This window comes from Pseudophryne corroboree, chromosome 1 (genome assembly GCF_028390025.1).
Source record: "Pseudophryne corroboree isolate aPseCor3 chromosome 1, aPseCor3.hap2, whole genome shotgun sequence".
In the NCBI taxonomy this organism is placed as follows: Eukaryota; Metazoa; Chordata; class Amphibia; order Anura; family Myobatrachidae; genus Pseudophryne; species Pseudophryne corroboree.
In genome coordinates this window covers 494,390,026-494,404,263 of record NC_086444.1, presented here as the reverse complement: position 1 = coordinate 494,404,263, position 14,238 = coordinate 494,390,026, and the positions used below count along the sequence as shown (strand labels likewise).

At 43.0% G+C, this 14,238-nt stretch overlaps 1 protein-coding gene across 1 annotated transcript in view; it reads right to left on the bottom strand.

Moving 5' to 3' along the window:
* The window catches only part of LOC134895350 (guanine nucleotide-binding protein G(q) subunit alpha), a 286,798-nt gene that overhangs the window by 46,563 nt on the left and 225,997 nt on the right, over positions 1-14,238 (bottom strand). Inside the window, exons 4-5 of the mRNA XM_063913832.1 lie at positions 14,029-14,157; positions 12,350-12,479 (exon numbers count right to left, since the gene is read on the bottom strand). Coding sequence (XP_063769902.1) covers positions 12,350-12,479; positions 14,029-14,157 — 259 coding nt within the window. The remainder of the gene's footprint in view (positions 1-12,349; positions 12,480-14,028; positions 14,158-14,238) is intronic.

Here is a 14,238-nt window from a genome sequence, read left to right as displayed (position 1 = left end):
TATTTTCACAGCTTGGAGAAAGCAAGAAGACATCTTGAGGAAGGGGATGCGGCCTTATGTACCTTCCGGAGGTGTTTTCTCTCCCATCCTTAACTCTTTGCATCAAGTAGGATATGCACCAAGTTTACATAGACCTATTTACAGAGTTACAACTTATACATATTGTTAGGTCATATCTCCAAGATGCATATTTAAGATTTGATAGTGTAAAAGCGCTATCCCATTCAAATGCTACAATACAGCAGCTGTAATTCTTTCTTGCATTAAAATAAACAAATGTAAAACAATATAATTTAATATATTTCACGATCCATAAAGAAAGAACATACTGGCTATAGGAGGTGAATCCGGAATGAGCCAATCCGAAGTAGCTAGCTAATGCTGGAAACTGCCCTTATGATTAGTGAGTATAAATACCAACCTCAGACACCTCCAATCAATATCACTACTTGACAGCGTCTCTGTATGGTCTTCATCTGTGTGCAATTAGGCAAGCATGCTCTTACTATGACTATTAAGATAGTCCTTTCTCTGCCCCGTTCCACCTCTCCCAGAAGTACTTGATGCAAGAAAATCTGCATACACGCTCTTGTGTGTCTTTTTTTGTGGGCATGTGTAGAACAAATTTGTGCATTTTACACTTTGCAAAAATAGGCCCAGGCATCAAGACATGTACTGTAAATGAAAGAATGTGTATAAATGAATGTGGCACTCCTTCACTGGGTTTCAAGAGCAGAAACATGGTGGACTCTATGTATGTGAGCAACGGCTGCTAGCAATGGGTTGGGGCTGGGAGACCAGCGTTGGGGATCCTGGCGGTCAGCATACCAACCCCAGGACCCAGCAGCAGAATGCCGGCGGGGGGCATGCCAGCATTTTGATTTCTCGGGATCTCGGTGTCGGCATGGTGACCACATCCTCTATCAATATATGCATCAAATTAAAGTGTTGTATAAAAAGTTTACATTTCTAGAATGTGACACAGAATACAAAAAGATAAGAAAATGCAGGTGCACACTCTAAGCCCTAAGAACAATGAAAATTAGAACAATTATAATAAACTGCAATTTTTCAGAGTAAAAATTGAGGTTCTTAGCATAATTTTTGTCCCAAAAATATTCAGCCTCCCAGAATCCCCACTCGGGTGGTGGTCCATGCCACCACCCGAGGGGGAATAGATTAGTGTCGTGACCGAAGCTCGCCACCATGCCCGAAGCTAGCCTGCGAGGGAGCAAACTGCGCTCGCCACCGCTATTCAGACTGTCTGGATTCAGGCGTTGGTCTGCTGACCGCCAGGATCCCAACAGCAGGCATACCATACGGATCCCGGCTACACCAACCCAGGTGGCCCCATGCCCCAACCTGTAATACTGGTTGTTTCTTCAGAGGAAATGTTACTATAGCCTCTGAAGAAACAACCAGTATTACAGGTTGAGAAACTCATCGGAAGGATTTTTTCCCCTGCCACTGCACTTCACATTAACCTAAGAACTGCTGTCAGGCGACAGGAGCTGCAGTCAATCAATTTCATCAGCTGGCTTTACAACTAATTATCCCTGAGTCCGATATGCCTGTATTCACAGGCAGCTACTACTGGAGTCTGCAGATGGATTAAAATGTCAGGGGCGAATGACTACTCACTCCCGAGTGTATTAGTTTAGCAGGACAAAGAGAATGAACTGCACAATCTTGATCAGCTGGAATGCTGACAGGTATGAGAGCCGCGGTCAATTTACATGGATAGCCGCCACAGTGCGTAGTGCACTTGTAGCCTGATACATTGGTGCCGGGTTAAAGGACAAACAGTGCATGCATTTTCGACAAAATTTTTTTTTTACATTACAAATCGATTGCATACTTAAGTGGCTAACTATATATGTGTAGATACTGGTAACAGTATACCTGCTGAACAAATTCTATGATGACTTCTGTTTTTGAGCAAATAACCCTGAAATACCAGCAGTCCAGTGGAGGGATGTTAAGAACCGATCAGCGTTATAAAAACATCTAGAGATTTATTTGAAATACTGGATACACTGTTGCACTTGGAATAATACTGTACCTTCCTGGAGACAATTGTAACATAAGCCAAGAGTAACACCACTGACCCAGCAGTTTTGGATATAAGAGCTGTTTTGACTGCTTTCATTTACAAATTTCTGGTACATATGCTAAAATGTTTTTTTTCCCCTTTCCACAGTGTTATTAAGGGATTATATCCCAATATTTACATTTTGATTGTACTGATTACATGTTTTTTTAATTTTTATTATTAAAGTGCTTCAGCAGAACATGACAGAATTGAGCTCTACAACATGGTTTGGGCTTTCTTCTAAATAGCTACACTCCTTCATGCAGGGATCGATACTGTCAGCTTGCCGATGAAGGGTTACGTTCCCCTCCTCTTATCTGGATTCTGTCACCAGAGGGACCCTCTACACCAGAGCTCTCGTTCTGCACAGCTTTTTCGCACTGTAGCGTAATCAGATCAAGAGTTATTTTCTCCACAAGAGGGAGTCATTTCTCCTCTAGTAACAAGAATTTGACTGTAGACAAGAATGTCTTGGCCCATCTAGTCTGCCCCTTTTGGATGCTATTAATAGACTTTTAAAACAAAACAAATACATAAAATAAAAAATAAGCTTATATTAAGTTAATTTAAATATCCAGCATTTCATTCAAGTTTACTTTTTTCTATGACAAATACACTTAAGGGGGACAACTCAGTTGCCACAATGCCACAGTTACAGTAGCCACTGGCGGAATAAAAAAAACGACACATTTGGGGTGAGACGGGGACGAGATGAGGTGTGGTTTCAGACTTTTCACAACGTTGCAATGGCAATTCGCCTCACTCGTGGCTAATTGGAATGACCCTTACTGTTAATATTAAAAAGGTTTTTATTGTTTATGAACAACTGACCTGACAAGAATGGCAATAATCACTAGAAATAAAAACTGTAACAGTCAATAAACAGGTGCGCTGAGAAGGGCGGACAGAGTATCAAAATCTTAGTGGTTTACTTACCAAATGCCATCTTACAAAAGCCGCTACTTCCCGGCGTATCCATGCCGGAAATTCTCTTGTAGGAGACGTGGACAGTGGGTTCTGCCATTATAAGCATTACCCTTTTCACATTTCTGGCCCAATCGCTATAAGAAGCAGCGACCCCTGCAAGTTGTAACCTAATAAATAAATTCCCAAGACTGTGGGCTACATTTATAAATGATATAATCGGTGTTTCAGGTGCTAGCTTGTGTGAAGGGGGTGCATTATATGGTAGTTAGAAGGAGAACATGTATGTAGAACATGGGGGTCATTCCGACCCGTTCGCACGCAGCGGTTCTTCGCTGCGGTGTGAACGGGTCGGAACAGCGCATGTGCGACGGCCGCGCCGCGGCAGAACAAAGAAGAAAGTGATCACTAGCGCGATCACAAGATGATTGACAGGGAGGAGGCATTCCGGGGCATCTACTCACCGTGTTCCGGGCATGGAGATCTGAACGCAGGCTTGTCCAGGCGTTTGGGGAACGGATGTCCGACGTCAATCCCGGGACCTTCGTCTCTGGAACCGTCGCACTGGGTAAGTAGGCCCTGCTATGCTAAAATACACTCCCCCATAGGCGGCGTCAAGTTGATCGCAGGAGCAGCAAAAAGTTGCTACGTGCGATCAACTCGGAATGAGGGCCCATGTTAGGTATGGGCCCTTAGGATAAGGTATGCATGCATTAGACATGATGTAATGTAGAGATTAATAGAGATTGTGTGAATATGAGCTGGGAAAAAGATTTCTTTTGAAGGTCCTGGCTGTGAATAAGCAGCCGTGCACAGGTATCGCTGTACATACTGATGGACAATACTGACTCCAGCTCTGCAGGAAATAGAAAGTGTGCACTGTGTACTGCAAGGCTAGCCCCAGCTCTGAGGAGGAGAGGTATATACAGTGAGTACTGGGCCAGTCTTCCAGGAGTTCTTATCCTTGCTGGAGGAGGCGGCCTGTGCCAGAGGCTTTAGCAAGTATGAAGCCCAGCTTCACACTGAAAGTCAGTAAGTGGTCCGGTTCACCGAGCAGCATAATAGACCCTGGTATACAGGTGTGAATAAGGGGGCCACACTTACAATATACAGTGGATGTGGCTCTTTTTATTATGTGCCCGTTTTGCAATGGCTTAAAGCTGCTTATTAAACACACCGGATGTGGAAAGACAAGTGATATACGTTCAACAACGCATGACGTGAACGTGTGTGTTGATGGTGAAACAAACGATTGGATGATCATTGTGAATGTCTGAGGTATTGACACATTGTGAATTTGTTGAGATATTTCTTTTCAGGTGGCACCATGAGTCGTACATGTGACGTGACCAAGTAGCAAAAGGGAGCCATTGTTTTTGGATGAGAGCATGGCCATAGCCTGGAGGAAGTGGCAGTGTTTGTTGGTGTGTCCTCAAAGACAGTGGGGGAAGAAGAATGGACACCAAGAATCTCAGTGGTGGAACAGTGGGCGAAAGTCGATTATGACAAATCGGGACCACTGCACATTTTGGGCATCTAACAACCACCAAACAACCGGTTCCAAATGCGTCAGGAACTGCTCCAACAGTACAATGCCATACAGTCCCAGATCTAGCAACTCAGAGGGCCACATGAGATCTGGCACGTCAGTGTGGTGCTCTGCAAACTAATCCAAGCCTTTTAGCCATTGCTCCGCCCCTGAGATTCTTGGTGTCCATGCTTATTCCACAGTAGCTGGATATTACTCACTGTCTTCTTCCACAGTAGATGGATACTACTCACTGTCTTCAAGGGCAAGTGGCAGCCGGAGTTGCGATAACACATGGGATCGGGTACTTATCCAATTTCGGCCAATCACGACAGCCTCTAATTGGATACCACGATAATGACCATTGATCATACATCATGATATCCGGCTGGTTTGATCGCCCGAAGTAGAAATGGGACTATTAGGATACTGCCCTATATGTCCATATAAAATATATGAACAGATCAAATAATAATACTAATAAAACAAAAATACATAAAGTTTCTAAAACTTTTTTTTTAAAAACCAACAAACTTTATTAAATACAAACAGGGATACAGACTGTCAGCATAATGTGATTTGCTGCAGACCTGTAATAGAAGCACTGCCCAATGTACAGATACCGGTCTTTCTGCATTTAAAGTTATGTAGCTCTTACTGTACTTGATCTTAATTCACATCAGGTTAAGCAGACTGAAACGTACTCAAGGCATCATCATTATTCCCTCCAGGATTCCAGGCTGGCAGGGAATGCCGGGGCACTTTGTGCGTGCACGCTTGCGAAAAGGGTGCACGGACGGCCACAGAGGGGGCGTGGACACGCCAGCTTCACAATTGGGGACAGACCTCTCACTCCACATCACTAAAAGGGGTGTGTCCGAGCTGTCGGCATCAGTGATGTGGACGTCCCCCAAGCGCACCCTTTTCTCTGAATAGATACTGTACGCACATGGTAGTGGTGGCGGCGGCAAGTGGTAGTGCTGCACAGCTGGCTGTCTAGCAGGGTGCCGCTGAAGGGGCAGAGCGCATTTTGCCTTTTAAAAATTGAGAAGGGTGCGGTGTCCTGCTAAAACAGCCTAGTGTGACCACTACCTCAGAGGAATCTAATAAAGTGTGGAGGGACAACATAATGAATGCAGATCTAGTAGAACAAGGATTTAATAATGAAGTGGACGTGTCTGAAGACATCATTGATAACTCTATAAAAGAATGTGTGGGAGAAGTAGAATGCAATTACAGGATGCAGATCCAGAGGTACATCCACTTAATAATGAAGTGGAGGTATTTGTAGAGAACGTCATAGAAGAAACTATGAACCAATGTGTCGGAGAAAAACAAAACCTGCAATATGCAGTGTGTTAAGAGAGCAGATGGATGCAGTGAAAGAGGACGAATACCCGATAGTGACCACGGGATATGGATCACTAGATATTGCAATTGTTGGTGGGACAATTGCAAACACTGGGACCCTCGATGGAGGACTATGCAAATGAAGTAGCTTGCAAGGTGGATACACAACGAAGGTGATACCATAACAATAGATGCACCTGAGGGAAGACACAACTAATGGAGACGGTATGCGATTAATTACCAGCTGTCAGGATCCCGGCTGTCAGGATAGCTTTGCTTTTTTCTGAAATGGCTTCAAACTCTCCTAAAAAAAAAGTGTACAGTGCTCACGTAAGCCTGCAGGAGGGAAAAGGTGTTCTAGTGATCATTAGTGGCATTATCGGTTAGTCACTTTGGTATCTTTTCCTGCTCTTCAAATATGCCTTACAATGCATTGGGCAATTTTCACAATGCCATCTAATTACTGGGACAAATTTTAACCCTGTCTTGAATTCAAGATTGGACAATACAGCCTCACCTGTTATGAAATGAGTCTAATCCTTTGCAAGATTCTCAAACTCAAACGATTAGGCTAATTATTGGGATAGTTTCAATGTGATCCTTCTGGCGGCTTCTGAGAATGGTTTCTCTGAAAGAAGTTGTCTATCATCCAGTAATTTCCCATTCTGTAACAATCTGAGACCATGCCAACAAGATTCAGAAACTGGACCCTTTCCCTGGACCAATCATCCCTCACGTTCATAATCTGGGTTTTGGCTAAGGTTGTAACTCTTGGCTTTTGAGCAATGGCAGGAAAGTGGTATAAATACATGACCTCTGCCAAAAACTCATCTTTCCCACTTTTGCAAAATATCGAGGGGGGCGAGCAGAGATTAGTTTGGGTGTGGGGGAAGGGGTCACTGTGCAGAATTAACCACAGGGTTTATTATATTAGCTCCTATATCACTGGTACTATGCACACAATTTGAACCTGGATGTCTCTTATGCCCATTGAAAGAATTGTTTTAAACTTGTACCTCCATCTATGGCGGCTCTGCTTTGGTCACTGGAACCAGTTATCTGCTGTAATAAAAACTATATGTGTAAGCCAATAATGGCTAATCCCAACCACATTTCAGAACATGGTCGATAGCAAACCTGTTGATTTTGAGATATTAAAATCAGGCACAGCAATCATTTTCAGGTCACAGCATTAGGCTATTCGTCATGGCCAGCTTGACAAAACTATCGGAATTTGAAGAAAGTGTCTTAAGCCAACGTAGTCCTAAAGCTGGATACACACTGTAAGACGATCTGTCCAATCCAATACATTACTGCACACAGGAAGGGCTAGTTGACAGTGGCAAACACCAAGGGGCAGGCCGCACTGCGTGGTTGGAAATAAAATGCAGATCTTCGTCTGTACTCAGAGTGGCTGAATCTATGTGGTTGTATGGTCCCTATCCATCCACTTGAGAAGTAGCGGTCATCATCACTAATGTTCATTTGCACCAGCCCTATCCTTGTTGCAAGAGAGCCATCTAAAATCAGATGATCTGACCACTCCCCTCCGAATAGCCCATAACACACACTCTGAACTCTTCTCCTACACATGAATGCCCAGCTGCCGTCCAGTTACACCTACTCAGTCACATGTGAAATGCGTCTGACTCTGAAAAGAATTTAGTTGCTCAAAGTTGAGCATGTTCTGATACAAACAAAACGCAAATCACAAGATCTGTTTGCACAATTTAGCAGCAAAGAATGATTAGGGTCCTGTGATACAGCTTGATACTTTCAAAAACCTCATAAGGAATGAAAGATTCCAGGTACATCCTATCTCAAAACACGCTGCTGCAGTTCCATTTTCCGAGCAGAGCCCCCTCTCTGTTTTGTAAGTAAATAATTTCACCAACTTTTAAGCAATCGTAGCCAGTTTTGGGCCACGAGGCGTGATGAGGATACATTGCATAGTTAGCAAACTGAACAAAAAAAAATGCTGGTTTGACAAAAAGCCCACCTTAGCAACAGGGCCGGATTAAAGGCCACATGGACCTGGGGCTGAAAATGAGAAAGGGCCTATAGTGAGAAATGGAGAAGCTGTGTGGGGGTGGCAGGTGCCATGTGGGCAGATATACCCAATACACTATCAGACTCAATCAACCACTGGTGCAAACAACTGAATCCCCCCAATGTCCCCCTAAATGCATAAAAGCAGAACAATTACATCATTTTGTGAGGAAAATAGAAATAACATCTTAATATTATGATTTACAGCTGACCATGTGGCCAGCTAGATAGCTGGTAATCATCCTGCCATCATAATGATAGGCCTATTTTTATGTGCAGGCCTGGAACTGTAGTCCCATCCACCACAATCTCAATCTGGTCCTTGTTAACACAGTGGACCAGAGGTTTGTTTTTTTTGTTTTGTTTTTTAAACACAAGAAAAGTTACAAATCATTACTTGTTTTATGTTAGCGACACTAAACAAAACATACTCTATCTCAAACTACCATCATGTTTTTGCTCCCATACCCCTTCAAGCTACTTGAGAGACTAGCCTACACTCGCCTCACACACTCAACTCACACAACGTACTGGACACACTTCAGTCAGGCTTTCGTTCCCAATACTCCAGAGATAGCACTGATTAAAGTAGTGAATGATCTGGTCACTGCTAAGTCCAAAGACCACTACTCACTGCTTATTCTTCTAGAGCTCTCTGATACATTTGACACAGGTCTTTAGGATAAGAACTAAGAGTTGCATCCTGACCTATCTAATCGCTCTTTCAGTGTCCACTTCTCTGAAACAACTCCTCTTCGCTACAACTATCAGCTGGAGCACCAAAAGGCTCAGTCTTAGATCCTCTGCTTTTCTCAATCAATACTGCATCTCTTGGCAAACTAATCAGCTCTTTTGGATACCAGTATCATCTGTACGTCGATGATAATCAAAACTACCTATCCTCACCTAATTTGTCACCATCTGTATCGTTCCGTGTCACTGAATGTCTTTCTGCCGTTTCCTCTGGTCATTTTACCACCTCAAACTTTATATTTCTAAAACATAATTAATTATATTTCTATTGACCAAAAGTAGTAACCAACCTGAAAACTCGACAATCAGTCCTACCCAAAAAGCTTGCTGCCTATGCGTCATCCTCGACTCTGAACTGTCTGTTGTTCCCGACATTCAAACTGTCTCTAAATCTTGCTACATGCGTCTAAAAACATACCCAAAATACGACCATACCTAACACAAAACACTGCAAAAACTCTAATCCATGCTCTCATTATCTCCCGCATTTATTTTTGCAATACTCTTCTTACTGGTGTTGCCAAAAAGACTCTCACCACTACAATGAATTCTGAATGCGGTTGTGAGACTAATCTTCCTTGCTAGACAGTCATCGTCTGCAGATCCACTCTGTCAGTCCTTCCATTAGATACCTGTATTCTACCGTATTCAACATAAAATACTCTTAACCACACACAAGGCCATTAATCAAACTACACCAAAGTACATCTCTTGGCTTATCTCAAAATATCTCCCAACCGGACCTCTTCGCTCTTCACAAGATCTACAGCTCTCATCCACACTCATTTGCTACCATTCAAAATTGCAGGACTTTCTACAGGCTGCACCCTCTCTGTGGAAAGCCTCCCCATGCACAATAAGACTCGCCTCTAGTCTCCAAACCGTCAAGTGTACCATGAAAACTCGTCTCCACAGGCAGGCTTATCAAATTCTGGGACTGCCCACATAACTTTCATAAACTTATTTTCACATATAGTCTCTTTCTTCACTTTCCCATCCTCCTGACCCCAGGCCAACATTGCTGTGTAACCATATCATACAGCCCACCAAGAACCTTTGCATTATGCAATTTAGAACACCTATCCTTGTGTATCAATGCATACTTCCCTATAGTAAGCTAGCAAGCAGGACCTTCCTGCCTATATGACTGTCTTACCCAGTTCTGTTTTATCCCAGTTGTTTCCAATTGCAAAGCGGAATTTGCTGTGCTATATAAAAGAAACTGTTAATAAATAATACCTGAAGTTCCTTGTAAAAATGGAAAGGAGGCGCCTCGTCCCATTAATTTGCCTAACAAGTTGCAGTATGATCCAGCATTATGTGTACGTTAGCCTCCATTCATGGTTTTCCTTTCTCATCATATATTACATGCTAGGTGTAAAGTTATGTGCATCGTTGACATGTAATCAAATCAGAAGTAGTTCATAAAAACGGATACAAAGAATCGATTATTCTGATTAGTTGTTTAAGATATGTAACACAAACACAATGTTTAATTGATCGGAGCTACTAAGGGGGGATTTATCAAAGCTTGGAGAGAGATAAAATTGTGAGAAAGTACCAACCAATCAGCTCCTAAATTACATTTTTCAAACAGCCTTTAAAATGCAAGCTGGCTAGTAGGTTATCTCTCGATTTTTATCTCCCTCTGAGCTTTAATAAATACCCCATTAATCTTTACAGTACAAGAACCTGAAATAACTGATGCATCTAAGCTCGGTTAATACCTACATTATGCTAACAGTAAGTAGCCTCGACAAAGACTTTATGGAATAAAAATGCATTGGTGTGGAGCTGAAACAACGGCTGCCCAGTGGCTGATTTTGGGGAACTACAGGTTGCCTGCCCGGGAGTTGCAATGTGTGGACTACCACAGATATGCCGAATTTCATCTAGGCTCTGGTAATGAGAAATATTACTCCGTTACTGTTCCTTTTATCAGCCTTGTGTAATGTGTCTTCTAATAAATGTGGTGTCTTACTGAAATACACAATTGGGTCTTCTTTTCTTTATTGAGGACAAATCCCGTGCTGAATACTGAGACACAGCACTTGAAGAAGAGTTTTAGGATATGCGGATTACAAATTATGCCAGCTGTGTAACACCTGAAGGGACTATCCCCCTAGATCTATCTATTGGTGGTGTGCTATTCAGTGTACACAGTTGTTTTACTTAATGTCACTTAAAATCTTATAACCTGAGCCTTTACTACTTTTGGGGATCATTTTCTATTTTCCCAGACACTGATTCATTTAGCGAGGTAATGCTTATTGTACTCTACCCTCTTTTCTTTTTCCACATATATGTCCATCGACTTGGAGTAAGAATGTCCTATGGAGGGTAACTGGGGTACAACTCCGACTCCTGAGGGAATCAACAGTTTTATGTTGGCTAATCATTGTTGCTGCATTTGTTTTCATGTATATTGGGGGTCATTCCAACCTGTTCGCATGCAGCGGTCGTGCGAACGGGTCTGGAAAGCGCATGTGCATTGCACACGCGCGATGTTGCCCAGCGAGCAACGACGCTGACAGAAGAAAGCAGTCGCAGCGGCGACCACAAGAAGATGGACAGCAAGAGGGCGTTCCTGGGCGTTAACTTACCGTTTGCTGCCGTTTTCGGGGAGTGGTAAGTAAAACGCAGGAGTGTCCAGGCGAATGGAGGGCGGAGGTGTGAAGCTGGATCCGTTGCACAGGGTAAGTATGTCCAGGGCTGGTCTTGTTTTGAGTGACTTTTTTAGCATAGCAGGGCTGCACAAGCGAACGCAGCCCTGCTATGCTAAAATACACTCCCCCATAGGCGGAGATTAGTTGATCGCACCAGCAGCAAAAAGTTGCTTGGTGCGATCAACTCGGAATGAGAGCCATTGGAGGTGATTCCGAGTTGATAGTAGCTGTACTAAATTTAGCACAGCTACGATCAGGCACACAGACATGCGGGGGGACGCCCAGCACAGGGCTAGTCCACCCCGCATGTCAGTGCCGGCCCCCCCGCAGAAGTGCAAAAGCATTGTACATTTGAGGAGTAACTCCCGGCCAGCACAGCTCCTGCAGCTGGCCGGGTGAAACTCTTCGCTGCCCCGGGTCGCAGCAGTTGCGTGTGATGTCACGCAGCTGCCACGGCCCGCCCCCCTCAACGGTCCGGCAACGCCTGCCTTAGCCAGACCGCCCCCTCCTGCACAGCGACCGCCTCTGCTTGTCAATCAGGCAGAGGCGATCGCTAAGCAACGACGGCCTTCGGCAGTCTGGCATGCGCTGGCGCACTGCGGCGCCAGAGCATGCTCAGTACTGACCCGATCGCACTGTAGCGATAAACTGCAGCGTGCAATCGGATCAGAATGACCCCCATTATGCAGTCTGTTCCTTACAGTATAGAAGTCAGTTATTGCTTATGGGAGAGATGCTCCGCTTTCTTGATTCTGTGCAAAACGAGAACTTGTGAGATTGGTAAGTGATGTGACCAATGTTCTGTACAGTTTTTCTCCTTGTATTAGATAATAGTAGCACAGTGTCCTAAAGATGTTACTTCCTCTGTCTTAAATGGATGACTGGAGGTACATTTCTGATTTTCACATTACTGCAGAGAAAATTCTGAGGTGTAGTGGTCATATAACTTAACTGCAGTCAAAGCAAAAAGCTTTAAAATTAACTTACCTCATTGTCAGACTCCACAAGCACCTGATCGTATTCACTAAGGGCTACTAGGAACATTATGGAGGTGACATTTTCAAAGCAGTGTATCCATTTCCTCCTCTCTGATCGCTGTCCTCCTACATCCACCATTCTATAGAGGATAGCAACAGTTACTAATCAGTGACAGCACTAGTCAGTGACAGCATAATGTACACACATAGGTACACTATCTCCTAAAGACTCAGGAATTTATTTAAATAGTTTGAAATACAGAAAACTAAATAGAAACGTTACAAAAAGCAAATATACATGCACATTACCAATTGTAATATTTTGCCTTCTTCCGGCATCTAAATTGATCAACTTCTAACCACACAGGTTGCACTTATACATTTCATTATATACTCTAATTATATATTATTTTATAATAAAAGAGCCTTATGGGCAAAGACATTTAACCGGCCAAATCAGTGTGGCAACAGCTACACTTTACAGCAGCCCTAACTCCCACAAAACTGTTCGCAGTAAGCACTTTTGTGCCAATTCAGCCGGGTGGGCAAGGGGTGCGAGATGTGGTACCGTTGCAGTCTTTAAAATGCTGCAACCTTCACCTGCAATTGAATTCCGCCCTTAATATATTTTTTTTCATTACATTTATCATACAATAACCACACAACACAGGTATGGCTAGATCTTACATACTGTATATGTTCACTCATGTTAGCAGTGGACTGGATATTCCAACCAGCCAAATCCCACTTAGATTTTAATTGGGCAACAGGACTGTTTCTCGACCACACAAAGTGCCTTACTGGGCAAAACCTAAATTATTTTAAGCAGATGTTAAAGTGTGATGCCAACTTCACTTCATATACAGATGTGTCCTCATACATCTTGACTCAATATGCAATGCAATGGGAGATGCTGGCATGAGTGAGCTGTCAGAACCCGTGCAACTCCGCTAGCACTGGTTGTCTTTTTTGCTGAACATGCACGTTGTGACTATGACACGCCAACAGACTGCACTGAGTAATTTGATATGTGGCACTTGTGTATCTGTGTGTAATATTTCGCTTGGTAAAGCCCTGTTACAGGGTACATTTAGATCGGTGTATATGTATTCACAATAAGAGCAATATATAATACATATGGGTATTGGTACTTTCTTTTAAGTGACTAATAAAGTGATTTTAATTCTATTTTGTGGAAGGGAATGTGTTCACCCATTTTTCAACATATTCCCTTTTTTCTTTTCTGATTAGCACAACTGCAGCAAAGATGCATGAGGGCACATCTGTAAATCGATCATATTATCTATTTCATCATAACTAAATGATTAAAATGGCAGAGTAAAAATAAAGCACACTGTTACAAGGTGTTCAAACATGCTCACCCTCACACACTAGTGGTGTCATAGGTTACTTTCTGCACAGGATACTGCTTATATGTGCGTGCTGCAATGTCACCAAGCAACCTTATCACACAAGCACCCAGTAGTACAGTTGGCAGATGATGGAACATACAGATAGTGGTAATATGTTGATCTGCAGTTAGAGATGCTCTCCATGGAGGAGGGGGTCATATTAAGTTTTTGGAAACACTAGCTCAATATTGGGCCAACCTACAGGAACTGCTGCCAGAAAATGTGGCATGTAATTACTGACTGAATTTAAAAATAAATTTCTATCAAATGACTCTACCTGAAGATGACACTCTGTAAATCGAATGGATATTCAATAATTCCTGTTGTGGGCACTCTGACTCTGAGCACATCTTGCTGAGAAGGAAGATATCCATGACCTGCGATACGGTCCAGGTCATTAAGATAGCTGTAAATCAAACAAAAGCTTGGAGTTAACACTGAATACTGTAATCCTATTTGTTTGCACATACATTGTAAATGTGCAAAG